Here is an 18,917-nt window from a genome sequence, read left to right as displayed (position 1 = left end):
TTTTTCCCACAATTTTAACAGCCTTTGTTGATTGAAGTTTTGCAACACTGTATCATTGTGGATTAAAAGGGTAAAGAAAAGACAAGGTACTCCCCACTAAATACCAATCACTATATGAAATTAAAAGTTGCTAAATTAAATCGCACAGAAGTAAGAAGCCTTAGCATGTTGCTTAGTTTACAGAGCACATCAATTCTTCACCCTCAATAGACAAAATTTTGAAAATGTAACTACATGGAAAATAGAGAAATTATGGAGATTTGAAAACAAATGATAAAAATTGGACATACCTCATCAACTTGTGATTGAATAGATTTTGCTTTGTTCTCTAAAGACTCCAATCTCTCCTCAATTTCAGCCACCTGAAAATTATTAGTTTTTTATATAGCTTCTTCCACAGATTTGACTGAAAAAGTTCAGGCAATTACTGAAGTTACTTTAATTTTCAAACTGAGAAGGTTGCTACTGCCAAATCAGGGAAAAGAGTTCTTTTTCTGAACATTTGTCACATGGGTGTTATTTTTCCAGTATGGCACAGGGAGTTTGAGGAGACACAAACGGGGAAATATAATTTTTGTTTAAAAAAACAAAGAATAGTTTGTCTTCCCCATAGACAATAAGACAATATAATAGACAGTATAATTCCATAGGAATAATAAAAAAACATTAAGAAGAGTAAGCGCAACAAAGACAGGATTATTTTTATTCTTACCAAGTTATCATTTTCTGACTGCTTAGATTTTTCTTCTTCCAGTTCTTTTTCTAGATTTGCAATTTCCTGGTTGAGTTCTGAGTTTGACTTGTTCAGTTTTTCATGCGTTTCCTAAATCAAGTTGTTTTGACAGTTAACACAAAACACTTGACGTTAACAACGTAGGAAGAATATAAGTATGTTTTAAATATCATTTTAATACAAAATGACAAAGTACATTTAACAAACATCACAATATCAAGGATAAATCTCAAAGTACTCTAGACTCTTGTATGCTAACAAAGCCTGTAACAACTAGATTTATAGGGTCTGAGTTGCAGAACAAAATAAATCTATCCATTTTTTATATAGTGGATTTGATGTTATATAGCCTGTGATGTATTTGATTCACTTTTTTGGAACTCTTTTACAAATACAAGCTTGGGGGATATAAACAATGTAATTACATCTGATTTTCTTTTTATTACTTAACACGTGAAGCTATTCTCTACTTATGTGTGACTTTCACTTAAAAGCACTGGTAATTTTAAACTGTGCTCCAGTAGCTTATAAAATAAACTTGAATTGAATCACATGAGAACATGTTTAATGCAGTGCTCTCTCTGCTAGAAACATGAACAGTTTACTGTTTAAGTAATTAAATATTGTCTGAAATGTCATTTACTCTAATATCATTTTGTTTCCATTCTGCTTGTAATTCAATTGTTACAAAAACTTTTCTTAGTCTCTTTTTTGTGCTATTTTCAGTAACATAGGATTAGCAAACCGATACTCACAAAGCAATTATGTTTTTAATGTGCATAGCATTTTCCTGAAATACTGCCTTAAATTGCCTAGATAATTTCTATTTATCTTTTTACCTCAACAAAAGCTGCATCTGCTGATTCTTTCGTAATGTTGTCATCTTTTAGAGAAGATTCTAGATCTTCAAACTGAAAAAGAAATACTTTATGTCTGAATGTACGTTAAAAAAAAGTGCCTAAATAATAGAAATAATGATGTTCTAGTCCAAAACATAGCCATCACCTCACAAATATACCCTGCCAGAAATCAGGACAACCTTAGCCTGCGTACGTTATCAGAGAGGCATAAAAAAAACCTTGATCACACTGACAACGTGATTCACAATAAAATGCACTGACAGAAAAAGCATTTGAAGAATTACTTTTAAAAATTTTAAACATTTTTGAGTCACAGAATCACAGAATCAGGCTTAAGTTTAGTAATTTAAATACAGAAATTGGCTCAGTTTATCAAGTGACACATGTGAAAGCAATTAATGAGAAATATTACCTCTTTTTTGCAAAGGCTGAGTTTTTCAAGAATTTTGCATTTCTCTTCAACTAGTTCAGCAATTTTGTTGGCAAGCTGTTTTTCCCTTCCTATAATAAATAGACAGCTAAATGTTGCAGCATTCACATAATTACAAGTAGCAAAAAAAGAAGTTTAAGAAAGTCATGCTCCAAACTATGAAAAATAAGCTTACCTACATAAAGTCGACTTCTAACCTGAAATAAAAAGAATAAATACTTGAAAACATCTGATTAATCACTCTTGCATAGTATCTGAGAACTAATTTTTTAGTCTATGGTTCTATGATCAGGTTAAACACGGAATTTTAAGGAATATAAATACAGGCTCCTGTCACATAACCCACTACTGCCAACACAAAGTTTTGCCAACACAAAGTGCCCACATACAACTCTGTGGGAAGTGCCAAATCAGCAGCTGCAACGTGAGTGCCCTAGAATCAAACTACAGGACAAAACCTGTTACAAATGGCCTGGACAAGACATGCAGAAGTTGGCTGGACCAAAGATTTTACAACAAAAGATTCCTCTCACGGCTGAGCCTGGATCATGTCTATAACGTATAAGAAGTCTCTCTGATTTTCCCTGTTTCCTTCTTATTCGAAGACAAGGAGTCCAAGTAAGAAGGGTAGAGCGAAGACACAATTACATCTATCCTATCAACCCCAAAAACAAAAAGTCAAACCCCACTGCTTTTGAATAAGCAACTATTCATTCTTCAGAAGACCACTCTGTGCAGTTTTAAGTACAGATGATCAAAAAAGCTGTCAGTAACTTGTAATATCTTGGAGCAACAATACTAGAGTTGCTGCGTGACTTAAGTATCAGCTGAAACTCATCTTTCATAGCATCTAAAGCAATGAAACATAGGTAAAAAAAAATCAAAAGACAAAACAAACTGCTAAAAGATACAAGGAATAACACAAATTACAGATTTGTTAGCTTAAACAAATACGGACTCCCCCTTTCAGACAATCAGAATTGCTGCTGCAGAATAATTGGTATCTTTCCAGATCTAAGGAGAAGTTAGGAGCCTAAATAAAAATGCAATTGCTCTTATCTGAAAAAATAAAATGCTACGCAGCCTATCTTCAAACAAAAGCATCATTAAACCCAGCCCAAAAAAAAAATTTAAAAATCACTCTCTGACTACTTAAGAGCATGCAAAAATGAAGAAGTTTACTAAATACTGAATTATGGACACTGAATTCATTTCTTTAGTAGGGAGAGTTTGGTAGGCAGGTGTTATTGCTCAGATCCTTACCCATTCATGACTGAAACCAACCCATACCTCAAAATATCATCTGACATATGTTTTAAGAGGTTTCAGTACTACATTTCTCCAACACATCAGCTTAATGCTCACAAACAACTCACAGCAAAATCAGTTCAGTATTCCAATAAATAGAATCAAGGTCATTGGCTAAAGCGTTTTAAAATGCCTGCCTTGATGGGACTCCATCCAGATTGCTTTTGCTAAGTTAGCTGGGGAAAACCTGAGGTGATCTAGCTATAGCCAGCACAGTCAAATACATCATCAATACATACAGCAATATATACATCCATTAGACCTCCATATCCTGTGGGAATAATTTGAGGACTGACTTTTAAAGTCTGGTGTAGACAGAAAAAGGGAAGGAAAGAGGAAGTCTTACTATTGTGAGTTTTATTTCATTTCCTCTACTGACAACGGCCACTCACTACACATCCAAACACTTCCCATCTTGACAGAACAGGCTACTTCCCAAATTTTCTCCGTTTTTAGAGAGAATCTAAATTAAATCTCAACAGATTTAAAATTCTGAAGCATTAGATACCTTGAACAGTTACAATTTCAATTTGAACACTTACTGACTGATAACTTCTATACAGGAACAGGAAAACTGTAAAGGCTCCAACAATGGCAGCACAAAACACTAATTCCCAAGGAAAACCGTATAGATCAGGACCAGGTCTCATCTCCTCTGGCAGCGAAGCCACAGCCTGAAAAATAAAATCAAAAGTTTTAACTAAGGAGATTAATATAACATTTTCAACAGAAACAGACATTAGAAGCAAATTAAATCAATACACAATGCAGTAAGTGCAGGCTTGTACTTCTGTTTTTTTTTCCAAAACTCCAAGGAATTGGTTAACAGAAGCTTTTGATTTTTAATGTACACATTTACATTTAATATACACATTACTAAGTGAAGAAATAAATAATAGAGAAGATTAAACAAGATATGATGATGATGAAATAACGCTGAGTACTTCTCCTTCTGAGCCTGACAATTACAGTGAATTCTTCTTCAGACTGTCTATGTTTTAGTACTCAAAGAGTCAATACCAGCCAGTATTTTATGATTTGCTGTTAGAAAAGTTGTTTAGTAGGAAAATCTGCTCAACCAACCTCACGCTAAAATGAACAATCAATGAGTTAGTCAGTGTAAACACTTACATACACTCACGTTTTGTATGTAAAGGGATATCGCTGTTTTCTCAAAGCAAACACATAACCTGCTTAACGCAGGTGCCGTTTACTACGTGCAGCGCGTGTTTAACAACGTGTTGCAGTACCACGAAGCCTCAGTCCCCATTTCTCTCACAAAACGCTCAGACCACCGGTACCTCAGGACAACCGGGGGGCGCAGGGGGTTCAGAAACCCGGGCGTGCTCTCGCCCCCCTTCCTGCTCGCCCCCACCTCCGCCACCCAGGACGACACGGGCAGCGCGTCCCCAACCGCCGCCGGCCTCCGAGGCAGGCCGGGGAGACGTCGCCCGGCTCCCCGCCGCACCGGGAGCCGCCTCCCTCCGCTCCCCCTCCGGTCCCAGGGCCCCGCCGCTCCCCGGCACCGGGCACCAGCCGGCCCGGAGGGGCTGCGGCACTCACCCTGCGCGCCCCCTCCAGGGCCGAGCGGCAGTAGCGCCGCGCCCCGTCCCGCAGCCCCAGCCACAGCCCGGCGGCCGCCACGTCCAGGGCGCCCCCGCGGCCGGCGGCCGCCATCTTGGCGCGGCGCGGGCCCACCAGCGGCTCGGCCCCCTTCCGGCTCGCCGCTTGGCAACCGGCCCCTACCACTGCCTCGGGGGACGGGGGGGGGGAAGGAAAAAAAAAAACACTGCTGAGGGAGGAAAGGGGAACAGGCGGGACAGCGCGGCGGGCCGTACCACTGCGGCGTGAAGGGGGGCGCTGCGGCTGGGCCGCGATGAGGGAGTTACGGGGGGGGGACGCGGCGCCTCAGCGCCCGGCCCCGGCGCCTCGTGAGAGGCCGGCCACTCTCGGCGACGCTTACCTCCGCTCCTTCCATTTGCCCCGTGTAAAACCAGAGCCTTACAAAAATAAAAACACCGGCGGCTGGGCCGCTTCCCTCGGCGGAGAGCTCGCCCCGGCCGCTGTCCCCGCTCCTGTGACACTGGCACCGCGGGGAGGGGCAACAGGTGGCCCGGTGACAGGCGGCGGCGCCCGCCCGCTGGGACACACGGCAAAGGGCTCCTGGCCACCTCCTTCTCCATGACTTTTTCGTTTTTAATTACATTTTATCTTATTTTTTTTGAATAAACTTACTACATTTTTACATATGTTAACTCTATTTTCACAATGCAAGGTGAATGACTTGCATGTGAAACTACCACCAAAAAAGTGACAGGTAAAAAGGTGGAAGTGGCTATCCTAATCATATCAAACACCACAAAAATGAGAGTTGCCAAAGCAGCAAACTATCGATGAGCACTGAAATCCAGTCTGCTTCACTAGAAAGAAAGCAAAACCCTTCTTCTTTTTTCTCCTAGGCTGTGACTTGGCCAAAATCTATTAAAGTCTGCTTTTACCTGGAAATCAGGTAAAATAACGTGTGGTTCTTAAACTTCAGTCACCCAACCGAAACAGACAAAGTTAAAATCAAAGTGTCAAATTGATAAAGTTTACCATATACCACCATGTATCTGATATTACCCTTCTGTCTAGAGGGGATAGTGCAACATTGTCTACCTTCTCTCATATTCCTTTGGCAACACTTTTTTTTTTGTGCGATTAATATCTGGTAAAGTCCCCTTCACTTTGTCCCTAGTGCTGAACTTAATCTCACTTCATTAATTAATTTGCTTTTGTTTCCCCCCCAAGCCCACCCTCTCCAGTTTCACTCCAAATCATCTCCTCACCTGGAAGGCCTTAACTTGCATTTATGACTTTTCACTCCATTAGCAGACTACAGAGCAGACCTATACATATTTCCCAACTATTCCTTCCCAGGCATTATTTCCCATATAAGTTCTCTCCATGAGGTTTCCAATGAATTCCTTTCCCTATATTTGCCTGGTATCAATCCTTTGGCTCCACCGTCCTCAAGCATCTCCCTTCACGTAAATCATGAATGCCTTCACCTAAAATGAATGTATTCAAAACTCTCCCCTCCTCTTCCAAAGCTGACTCTTCCAGAAACTTACCCCTTTCACCCCAGGCCCCTCCAGTCTTGTTTCCCATGCTTCACTTTTATCCCATCTCTAATTCCTATCTCCTGGAGAAGTCCTTTCTCTCTTCCACCTCTTACCCATACTATATGCTCCTCAGATGAACACAGAAGAATGCTCTTCCCTGCCCCCCCCCCCCCCCTTTTTTTTTCCCTTCTTAGCAGAAATGTAGAAATTAGGGCTGGGTTGGAGAGGCAAACCTGCCTTAGCTGAAAGTGGCAGAAAAGAGGCTAATTTCCAGGTGGAGAAGCAGCTGAGGCTACTCTGGAAGGAGCTTTCTGCTTACCTAGCAGAGGACATGGGCAGGTCATAGTGGAGAGAGGCTAGACTAAAACTTCCTCCTTCCAGTTGTACCTTAGCGAATTAATAGGTTAATTTGGTTAACCTAATTGTGAAGGGTGTATTTAGGCAATCTTAGGACTTTCATCTAAAATAAAAAACCCTTATCCTTATAATTGAAATTTTACATTTTGATATTTGAGACATCCCCACAGCAATCATAATCCCATTTTATATTTTAAATATTTCCTTAGAGAAATATTTTAATGCAGTCATGACTGATGTGAATCTTTGGAAATCAAAATTTTGAAATTATATTTTTAAAAGCGATAGAAGTATTCTGTTTATTTTACTTATCCCAACCAAGCTTTCTAAGTCCATGCAAATCAGTCCTGCCATGAGAACTATAATGAAACTCATGGTTCCCTAAAGTAAAAAAAAAAAAAAAAAAAAAGGGCAAAAAAAAGCTGAGTTCATCAGATTCTGAATTGCAAACAGAAGCAGATGAACAGCAGCTACCTTGACATTTTCTTTTTTCCAGCTGTCTCTTGTTTAGTATCAGATATTCCTAGAAGCAAGGGGACTGCAAAGGTTTTATTAAAAATAATTTTTCTTTCCTTCTCTCCTCTGTCAGAACTGCACTGCAGAACATGGCTAACAACTGGCTTAATTTTGCACCAATTTCAAAAATATTATCACATAAAGAACCCTTACCTTTTTGATAATACTTGTCATTGCTGAAAATACAGACTTCATCAACTCGGTAATCTCAAGAGCATCCAAGCACAGAAGAATCTGATATATCCAGCCTCCTTCTGGTTTGTTTATAAGGAAAACAAACAAACAAAAAAGATTTTATACTACAGTGGTCAGCATAATACAATTCCAACTAATGTTTTTTTGAGATTTCAAAATTGTTTTCCTTCAAATTAGGATTTTTTTCACATACCATTACTTGGGATGTAGCTCTGAACTTGGAAAATGTCATCTGAGAAAGGCTTTTCACCATCAAGTGGAAAATCAGCTACTGGGCTAGGTATTTTTTCTTCAGAATTTACTGAAGGAATTACTATTCCATTTGAATGTTGATCACTGTTGCATTCACCGTCAACAGCTCCATTCATTTCATATTTCTCCTTTGGCATTTCTTCTAGAAGTTTTCGTTTACTGCCTATTCCTGCAAATAATTCTGAAAGGACATAATGTTTATTTTCAGAAGATTCAACTACCCATTCACAGCTTTTTTCCCCTCAAGACATTAACCTCCACTGAGATTTTGATCTTACATTTTTTTAACATTTTCCTCAACTTAAAACCAAACATCCGAGTGCTCTATTAGATTAAAAATGTGCTGCAGATTTATAATTTAAGCAATGCTAGTTCAAATCATTGTCTCAGAGTGGAGTTTGGAGGATAGAGTTTTAAGCAAAACTGGTATTGCAGTGCAGTAAATAAATATTAAGAAAATAATATGCTCGTTTTTGATTTTTTTTCCTTCTAAACAGCAACCTTGCTTTCTAGCTTGAGGGGTTTTAGAAGACTAGCTATAATGATATTTTTTTCTTTAAAATTGTCTTCTATTTTGTGGGCTTCTGGGGTAAAAGCTTTTCTGATGCTTTCCAGAGCTCAGGTTCATTTTCTGTGTTTTTGTATCTTGCACTGTCATACAGGCTTCAACTGATGGGCACAGATGATCCTAAATCTGATGATACAGAGCAATCTTCTTTTACTATATCATGTGATTTTTCTATTTCTTTCTGAGATCTGGATTAAGACTGTCCTCCAATCTATTCTCTGATACCAGAAACTCATGTTGGGAACATGAATCTTCAAGTGCTACTTCTGCATCGTTTTTGTGATGATGTTGCATGCTCACAGGGATTTGTTCAGTTTGTACCTTCCCTACTGAAAAGCTATCAGCAAGAACACAAATGCTGTCTTATTTTTTACTGATCTGGTGGAGTGTTTTTTTGTTTTGTTTTGTTTTTTTTAAATGTTCTGTTTGTTCATTTGCACTGTCAGCTGAAGTGAAAGATTATTCTCTTTGGAGGTACCTGCATTACTCTTATCTGATTCAATATGTTTAATCTCATTTGATGTGCCTTCGGTTTCTTTACCTATAGTATTTTATCACAGCTTCAACTGAGGCCTTTTTCATCATGGAAATTTGGTTCTTCAATTCTCAGCAAGAGATTTTACCTTCCTTTCTCAAACTCCATATTTCTTCCAAGTGGCCACTTTCTTCTGAGGTTTTGGTACCTGTCAAATGGAAGTCACTAGTCTTGAGTTAATTCTTGGGACTCGGATTTCTGATCCTGTTCATCAGTAAAAATACACTACCTGAAATCTTTGATGTTGTTTCCATAAAAAATCCTAGTTCGTTTTTATTACCTGGTTTATGAATTTTCTCTTTTATATCACCACGCATTCTGAATTGGCTTTTTGAGGTTCAATTTTGTTCTGTATCACAGCATTTGACCACTCTGCCTTTCTCAGGTGTATCCAGAGTAAGACTTGTGTCACATTAAGAAGGGATCTACTTGCTGCATGGATTGTCCCCATAACTAATTAATTTTCTGAATTTACAGATTCTTGTATACAAGTGTTGAAGTTATTTTGCTCTTTTTGCACTTTTTCAACTGTCTACATTTTTGTTTTTTTTCCCTGCAGCTAAGTTCCAATTTCCTGACTGATGTTTCCTCACTCACACGTACTGTCTTTTTCTTCAGTTGGCTCCTTCTGAGATCAGGTGATATTCACTAGAAGAAAAATCTTGTGCCTGTGAAACCACTGAATTTTCTAAATTAAATTTTGAAGGTAAATGTAGAGTGTCTTTGGAGACAGGGTCTTATATTGGCATTTTCCTGACTTTCACCCCTTTAGCACTGGAACAACTAAGCACATCCTCCTGCAAACACTGCACTTTCTCTCCTTTGGCTATTGAACTCTGAAACTTTATTACATCTGCAAAATGACTAAAAGAGAAGAAATGTCTCTATTCATCAGATGACAGACTTTTCTTCTGTATTTTTTGTCTAAGGTATCACAATTCTGAGATGGACTGAGAAGAAATATGATCTGATGCAGTTGACTCATGTCCCTGTTGATTATCATATACGTCTATTTTATAATTAATAAAGCAATTACAGATTTTCATACCAACCTGAATGGCCATAGTTGCTTTCTGACTCTTGATTTCTCATTTTAGCTTCAGTGTTTTTCAGCAGTTGGCTTTCCGATACCAATTCTTGTTCTGAATGGTAAGGTTCAACTGGCTCTTCTTTGTTGCCAATTAGTATATCAAAATATGATCCAGTGCTACTTGAGGTGCTTTTGGTGTCACTAAGAGTATGCACACTTGCTGGTATCTCCCCAGCATTTGGCATGTTACTGTTTGAATCTATTATTTCTTTTGCATAAATCTCATCTTCATCCGTCACTGCTTTAACTGTCTCCTTTGATTCTTTGTCCATGCGTGATACTTTCTGGTTTAAAGTCTGCATTTCTTCATTCTTACTTGCTTTATTTTCTGTTGCTCTGCTTTGCTGATCTTCCGTAGCAACTGTATCTTTCTCAGCATGCCCAAAATTTAGAACATTACTTAAACCCAAATTGAACCAATTTGATTGGGATTTCTGGCTTTCAATATTTTGCTCTTCTATCAATAACTCCATGACTGCTGTTTCATGTTCATTATCAGAGTGTCCATCCACACCAGGAACATCATAGACCTCTGGATCATTTTTTTCTGATACAGGACCAACATCCACTTTCTCTTTACCAAAATACAGAAAGTCCGTCAGTCCACCCTGAAACCAACCAGATGCTATAGGCTCTTGTTCCTCCTTATCGTTTGGCTCCTCTAACTCATTTTCAGCAGTTACTATTTTTCTGCCTCGGTAACTATTTTCTTCTAAAGATTCAGTAATTGCTTTTAAGGTCTCTTCATCATTTTTATTTCCTGTGGTGAACCATCCTGCAATATCGGAAACGATCCAACTAGACTGAGCTGGAATGGGTTTTAATGGGAGACTGTCTTGAATTTCTGGCTGCTCAGCGTCTTCGTTTCTATTCTCATTTTCAGTAACCAACTTTTTGCTTGCAGACTCCTCCTGACTTTGAGATTCCTTGGAATCATTTCCAAAAACTGATTCAACTCCTTCTTCATTTTGGTTGGAGTCTCTTATATGATTTAAGAGTTCATTTTCTTGGAGCTTTGATTCTGCATCAGATGCTGAATATTCACTTTCTTTGTTGGGGTCAAGTAATGCACTGTCTTCATTTTCAAAAACATATTCATCTCCATCAAGGCAAAGGAAATCAGTTTCCTAAAAGAACAATATTAACTTTTAAAATGCTCTAATGTATAATTTTCTACAGTGCTGTGTAGCACAGTAAAGTATCTTTATTCTCTTCCTGTGTGTATGTATAGTCTTACACAAAGTACTGTAAGTAATTATATTATTCCTAATGCTTCTATAACATTTATTTGATAAAACGTTATCTTAGAGGACAATGAACACACAAATGGTGCAATAAGAAAGGAACCATGTTTTGAATTACCTGAAATAAAATATATATTGAAACTTGAACTTCTAACTGGGTATTAGATTTTCAATAGCTGTGAACTATATTGGATAATCTTGTGATTTTGATTTACCTTGGTGAGCACTTCAACTTCTTCTACAATTAAAACTTCCTCAACCTTCACAGCATCTTTTGGGAAATATCCAAAATCTTTTCCTTTCTGTAAGAAATATAAAAAGAGTGAGAGCATTTAAACTGTAGTGGTAAGTATATTAGGTGCTTGCGTATATGCTAAAAAAGTACGAACAAACAGTAAGTTTATAGGACTGCCCCCCATCCCCTTCATTTTGTTTGGTCAGAAAATGATTTATTTTTCCTTCAGTAAAGTGTTCCATTTGCTACTTCAGAAAGAAGAATATTATTCCAACTATTATTTTCTGTAGTCTTAACAGTCCTTAACTAAGCACAGTATTATGTACACAGATGGTCTCAGATGAGATGGTCTCATCTCATCTCAGAGAGATGGTCTCTCTAATAGAATCAGATGCAAAGTTTCCACCTACTCAAGTTAGAGAACAATTACACGTTAATAACTAATGACCCATAAAAAGTTACAAGGAAAGTAGGATGTGAAATCCAGGTACAAGGCCACGTGCTGTTGAAGAGAAAATGGCAACGAAGACAACAACACTGCAGAACATAAATAGATGATAATGCACAAAAGAATAATGCAAACACAAGTAAGAGTCAGTCCGACCAAAAAACCAACCACTAGCTTTACAACAAAGCATTGCATGTAGCCTTTAATGAAGGAATACATCTTGGACAGCAAGAAGGAATGAAGTACCTGCAAAGATACTCTAAGATGCAGAAAGAACATATGAATGTCACTGGTAAATAATAAATGTCACATATCATTTGGGAAAAACAAACAAAAACGAAACAAATCACCACCATAACCAATATTTTCTGGTTTTGAAGCATTTACATGGTTTTATTAGCAGTTGGATTTGGATCAGTGCATCCATTGCTTTTTAGCTATACCATAGCTTTAACTACAGCATAACTTCGTAGCTGTTCTGACTACATTGTCAATTGTTCCAAACCATTAAATGCGTGCGATAACTTCTCTGGGAACTTGTCTTCACAGTTCAGTGCTCAAGAAATGTCCCAATTCTGAATTGCTGATTAAGCAACTGTAAAATCTCCTTACCTGCAGACCTGTAGGTAGGTACCTGGCTCACTAGACCTGAAGGTTTTTAAAGGGAACAAGATGTAATCATTCCAGCCAAATGATTAGATGAAGGAGTCAAAAAACTTGGATTCTGATCTTGACTTTGTTTCTCCATGAGTAATCTATGGCCAGATTTGATTTTCCCTTTTATAGAAAGATATCAACAATGACCCATCTCCCAAACACGATGTTGATCCACAACTGGTTAACGTTAAGAAAGAGATGGAAGATCCCTAGAAGCAAGCAGACTGCTATTACAATGCTATCTAAATTATTTATGCAGAAAGTCTATCAGATTCAAATACTTACACTTCCTGTCCACAGATTTTCATTTTTCCTGGAAAGTTTGGAGTATACAATTATCTCCTCCCCTGTTTTGAAGTTAAGATACCGGCAATCAGGCCCTGAGTAATCTGTAGTGGCTTGAACTCTGCTCATTGCCGCTGGAATATGCAGGAAGAAAGAAACAAGTAAGTATTATAGCCACTTTGTCTGAAGTCAAATATGTTATTGAAGAAGTCTGTTATGTAGATACACATTAAAATGTTTGTAAGTACATCAACAAAATAAAAGCTCCGGTCCTATATGGGCATTGTTTTTCAGTACTTGTTCATCCAAGCTATCAAGGTTGAAATTTGTGTGGATAATTAGTAAGTTCAACTATTAAACACAGATCTAAGCAGCTAAAAAATATTTCCCAAGCATATTTACAATTTTATATTTCAGAAATTGCAAGTTAAATCTAGCTGTAATTGCAGGGATTTTGAATATATATTTTGAATATATATTTTAAAGAAAATAGTTAAGCTCTAGTAACAAACCAAAACACATTGTCAAAAACAAAATTTACAATTCAATTTGAATGACTTTGCTTTCTAGTTGTTTCCACCTCTATCTCCTATCATAAAAATCATGGTTTATCTACCATAAAAACCTCCACTGATGTGCTCTAGTCAGTTTGGTGCCCATGCCACGTGCTGCCCTAAGACAGACATCCCTGAACATCCAGAACCTGGTGAAATTGGAGTGGCTCCACAGGAAATAAATCTATGAGCAGAGGAAATCTGAGCATTCTGTGTGGAAATGCCTTTATTTATTGCTGCCCACCGGTGTCTCAAGAGCTGGTCTGACAACTTTCTGCAGAGCTATTTAATCCCCAGGAACTTCATAACTAGTTACTGCTCTTACTTCATGTTAAAGAAGAAAAAAGATACATTAACAGTGTCTTTAGAGAAGGATTAAAAAAGAAAAGAACAACAACAAAAACACAGCTTGCTTAGAATAGAAAAAATACAGTATTGGAGAATAGGCTATGAACATACTGTAAACAAAAAATACGTTCTATATTAGTATATAGCCTACCATATATATATACATTTAATTACCCTTGTACCTGTAAGGAATGAGTTAAAAATACTTTAAAGTTGCTTTATGCTGAATATTTGAGGAAACCTGAGAAAAATTAGCTATTAAAGAGTATTTTATTTTAACTGAACTTCAATCTTTATATACTTGCACAACACGATCCCTTAAGTAGGTTTTTCAGGAATAACTTTTTTGTCGTTTGAAAAATTTAAGCCTTTTTTCATAAACTTAGTATATTGACAACAAATGTTTTCTGCAGCTACTTAGTTTCATTCAGTGCTTTGTTCCTAATCTCAACGTTATGGTCTGTAATAACTACATGTATATAAACTCCTTTAGAAAAAAGATTTTTACTTACTCTCACATTCCCGATCACCACACTTCTTCCATTCTGAAAGTACCTTTGTACTCTGCAGACTTGTTATAAATGAAATTACTAGCAGCACAATTCTCTGATCCAATACTCTCGACATTTTTTAGTAAACCTAGAATGCACTGAAACTGTGAAAACTTAATTCATTTGCAGAGTACAAGTATATTCTACATTACTTTTCTTAGCCTAACAAAAAAAATCGCAAATGAAGTTATAATCCCATTTCCCTTCCCTCATCTGCCAAAGCAAAAGTACACTATGCTAACTCTGCTAATAATCTGCCAAGTCAGTTGTCCTGATTATACACATATGTTTAATAATTAACTTGGTTCTGATAGCCAGACTGATGTTTTGAATACAAACAAACCAGTTCTAGCCACATAAAAATTTAGCCTCTATCAGAGAGGATTTTTGCTATCAAGTCTACGGAAGACTCTGTTCAGGGAAATTCAATATCGGTTCTAATTTTTTTTTCTGGATTATGGGATTTTTAACATCTGATTTTAAGTTGAACTACCAATTTTATACATCATTTCCACGCCATATATCACAGAGCAACGCATCAGATCTAAGCAGATATGTCCTGCTTTATAAGAAATACCTACTGTTTCCTAGCAACCTATCACCCAACGGAGTTATAAATAATTTTCTCAAATACAGGTTATGCTTTAAAGTGGTAGTTGTGCAGGAAGTTGTACACAGCTTATATAGATATGAAGTTACACTATAAATGCAACCCTACAGAGTGATTTGCTTTACAAGTAAGCTTTGCTTGAAATGCTTCACAGCATTGCCCCGAATGTCTTTGGTCGACTATGCACGATACATCTTAGGGCCTTCATCTTTCATTTCCAGCTGTCCTACATAGGGCAGCCTCTACCCTCTCCCTTCCTGATAGCATCCCAAGAACCCGTATTCCCTCCCAAGCTGATAATATTTGCAGTTATACGCTTCCTAGCAATCCCGCCCCTCCTTCAGTCCTGGGCATGACTCACACAGACTTTGCTTTGCTTTTTCTTTCCGTGAACCTAAGCTGTATCTTACTTGCAGCACAGTTCCCCCTCTCTCCTGCTCCACAACCCAAACCTGCCAGACACGGATGCTCACTGATCTATGAGCCAGCAAACAAATCGTCTACAGGAGGCCGGGAGAGAGGGCACAAAGTGCACTGCAGCCAGAGACGCTTTGACCAGCAATGTCCTGTAAACAAAGAAATCACGGTGGATGACGTCCTCCAGCTGCAATCTAACACTTTGCCCCCTTCCTTTGCCACATGACCTGATAGCCAGACAGGCCTCTCCTATGAACCAACACACCAGCCGCCCCTGCTGTTAGGTAATCCATCAGAGAACTGTTGCACGCACCCACCAGGGCAAACACATGATAGATCTGTACCCCAGCACTCTCCCTGGAATAGTTTTGATGCAACCCCATTCCCAGTTGTTTCTCTGCTCCACTCCTCTTCTGCTGCTTAGAGTGCCAGTGACTGAGGACCTTTCCTGGGGTCCTCCAGGTTTATCTGAAGTAGGTGAAGGGGAGAGAAATAGAAAGATAGAATGCCAAGCAGCTGAAACATCTCCTCACCAAGTTTCGTTGAATTTGTGAAAAGATGGGCAAGTTTTTGGGTCCCAAACCTGTACAGATTAGGACGGACTAGTGAGAAGGAATATATAAAAGATTATACTGGGGAGTGGGAAGAACTACAGAAGAATTTTATATTAGGGGGATTGTCTATCACCAAGTGTCATACAAAAATCAAAAAAAAAAAGGACAATTTTTATCCTGACAAGGTTATAAGCTGGTCAGAAGAATCTTTCATAATGCTGCATAATGACCATGGAATGTAAGGCAAAAAAACAATCATGATCTTAGAAAGCTCAATAGTCCCTTTTTGGCCTTGGTAACCAAGAGGTGATTCTCATAAAAATGGTAAAGCCAGACATTCTAACACCTAAAATTACATAGTTCAGCAAGTTTGTGTTGGAGGGCAAACTGAAGGAACCACACCTTGAGATCTATACATTACATTTGTCAAAATAGCTCTCACAATGGCTCTGACTTTTCATATGGACACCCAAACTAAGTCTCAAGTCTTTGTATGGAGATGCTATAAATGGAGTAGCTAGGATGAATTGCAATGTTTCATCTACATCCGCAGTTTTCAAATTATTCTGGGCACTGCTTATTGTGTAGCTTAGTCTCAACAATCATTCTTCTAGGTTTGAAGCTGCTGAAAGGTTGATCAGCAGTGCTCTGATCTCTGTAATTTGTTCTTCTAATACAACTTCAATAACAAAGTACATTTATATCAAATGTTCTTTTCTTCAGGGTGTAAATCTCACGCTTGCAGATGTTATACAAATGTAAGCTCTAATCACCTTTGAACTAAAGTCAAAGCTAAAGACACAGGGAGTTTATCATAGCTGGCTTCCAAAGGACAAAGTTGAAAACTTTACAGCAGGTAGAGTGAGATTTCACTTTATTTATTTAGTGAGTAGAAGTTGGACACTTCTGCAGAACTGAAGCAACAGAAGTGAATACTATTATATATGCAAAAACAAACAATGCTAATGAAAAAGAACTAATTTGAACAGCTTTCCTTAGAATAAAACTATTTAATTTTTTGGAAATCATATCTTAGTAACTATAAGCATTAAGCTTCTAATTTTAGTCATAAGTAGTATAGTAACTAATAACTTTAGTTAGAAGAATCAAGTCAGAATTAATGGTTTGATTTAAATAAACTGATTAGTATGGCTCACTGAACGACTCAAGATATGATCCTGTATAAATATGGAGATGTTGTGTTTGCTAGACCATTCAGTATCTGCATGAACCATAGAGATAACAAAGATCATAAGCTAATATAAAAACTCTCTTAAGTACATAAAAATCAACACCTATTTTATAACAACAGTATAGACAGTTTTGATTATATTTTTATGATAGCACCAAAAGGTTTCATACAGAATGTAAGGTTCACTGTGTATAATATTGCACAAATACATGGAAAGATACAATTCATAACAAAAACACTTAAAACACAGTTCTCTTGACTTGAGATGTTTGCATGAAAATGCAGATCAACCTGTATATTGAATCACATGTCATGCCAAAAAGTTTTTTTTTAAACAACTATCTTTTAAAATCTAGTAAATCAAAGGAAGAGAAGAAACAGTAGTTCACTCACTCTTCTTCCAGTTAAATCTGAAGATGTAACAGACTTTCTTTATTCAGATTTAAACCAAATTTTTAGCCAGGGTAACAAATTGTAAGAAAAAGCCATTATTGCTTCCCTATTACAAAAAGGGTTGCAAACATGACAACTCATTGTATTACTAGAAAATCACAGAACTTGTGACGTACTATTTTGAATCTTGATAGTATTTTTCTAAGCTTTGAATGCCTCACATTTTGCTATACATTAGAATGCTTCACATATTAAAAACTGCCTGAACGTGGTTTGTATAAAACACAGATTTTCTATACAACTGAGATAAAGGGGGGAAAAAAAGGCATCAAAGAGCAAAGTTGTATCCTCCAAAACACAGATCTCTGTATATTATGGATATACACCACTGCTGCAGCATTTGATCAGATCATAAATACATATAGTCTTGGAAATGCTTCTTTGAACAGGGAAGCTCATTTTAAAGATCTGGGACACACAAAATGAAGATGTTTGTTCTGTTGTGTGACAGTAATTATTACAAAATCAGCAGCTAAATCTGGATCCCAGAATTATAACTGGGGCCTAACCACAAGACCTTTATTTCCTTAGGAAGAAACAATGCTGGAGTAATCTATTTGCAAATTTACTGGTCTTGGAAATTATTAAATTTTACCAATACCTTCTTTCCTCAGAAAAATTACTTTCAAATTTCCTTCCTTACAACGAAGCTGTTCTAAGCACAAAGACATTAGTTCAAGCTAAGAAGCACAAATTTGAAGTGTACCTTTTATGCAAAGTCATGCTTCAGCTTACAGTTCATGAACAATCTGCATAAAATCTACTCTGACAAGGACTCCAAGTGGAACATCGTGGAAAAACACATTCTTGGAGGCTTCCAGCTTATTGCTGCCAGGAGTGAAGAAAATTGAGACAGGTAAATGGTATAGAATCAGTGCACATAGTATAACAGCACCGTAACAAAATAAACCAATCCAACTCTTCTAAGTTCTTATTTACTTCTAAATTCTCATTTAAAGCTAGAGTGGACAATTTGATGCAAGCACTCCACAAGACATGCATAGATCTTACATGGTATGTTCGTTGTCCACTTGTATAAAGCACCTCAGCTTCATTATTAGTTTTTTGCCTCTTTGATTGTTCATTTTTTTTCTATATTACTTGACTGAAAAGAGACCAAGGTATTTTTCCTTTGATCTCTACTCACCACTATGGGGGAGTGAAATAAAATATTTTAGTCATTTCCTACTTGTATGGTATCTACACTTAATTCTCAGAGACCCAAAACTGTTATATTCAATTTCAAGACCAAATTTGATACATTTCTATAAATACTTCTACCATTTGAAAAGACCGGGAACAGAAAGGAATTGTACTCATGGTCTCAGCATTATCCACAACTCTGAAATTGTTTCAGGGTAAGAGGAAACACAGCTCTATCCACAACTTTAAAATTGTTTCTGGCTCAGATGAAATAACAT

The 18,917-nt window shown here is 37.4% G+C and overlaps 1 protein-coding gene across 6 annotated transcripts in view; it reads right to left on the bottom strand.

Annotated features, from left to right (window-relative positions):
- Positions 1-14,446, bottom strand: part of MIA2 (MIA SH3 domain ER export factor 2) — a 35,369-nt gene extending 20,923 nt beyond the window's left edge. Inside the window, exons 1-12 of one of the 6 annotated variants that reach the window (XM_066998083.1) lie at positions 14,232-14,446; positions 12,818-12,951; positions 11,408-11,494; positions 9,911-11,075; positions 7,697-7,936; positions 7,462-7,562; positions 3,874-4,005; positions 2,199-2,220; positions 2,006-2,094; positions 1,573-1,644; positions 713-823; positions 291-362 (exon numbers count right to left, since the gene is read on the bottom strand). In XM_066998083.1, the coding sequence (XP_066854184.1) occupies positions 291-362; positions 713-823; positions 1,573-1,644; positions 2,006-2,094; positions 2,199-2,220; positions 3,874-4,005; positions 7,462-7,562; positions 7,697-7,936; positions 9,911-11,075; positions 11,408-11,494; positions 12,818-12,951; positions 14,232-14,346 (2,340 nt within the window). In that variant the 5' untranslated portion in view covers positions 14,347-14,446. Of the gene's footprint in view, positions 1-290; positions 363-712; positions 824-1,572; positions 1,645-2,005; positions 2,095-2,198; positions 2,221-3,873; positions 4,006-4,472; positions 4,685-4,894; positions 5,048-5,294; positions 5,445-7,461; positions 7,563-7,696; positions 7,937-9,910; positions 11,076-11,407; positions 11,495-12,817; positions 12,952-14,231 lie in introns of those variants that run through there. The other 5 variants (XM_066998082.1, XM_048059670.2, XM_048059675.2 and 2 more) reach the window with 5 other exon arrangements.
- Between the last annotated feature and the right edge of the window lie 4,471 nt (positions 14,447-18,917).

Source organism: Anser cygnoides, chromosome 5, assembly GCF_040182565.1.
Source record: "Anser cygnoides isolate HZ-2024a breed goose chromosome 5, Taihu_goose_T2T_genome, whole genome shotgun sequence".
Taxonomy (NCBI): domain Eukaryota; kingdom Metazoa; phylum Chordata; class Aves; order Anseriformes; family Anatidae; genus Anser; species Anser cygnoides.
This window is presented reverse-complemented; position numbering and strand designations above follow the sequence as displayed.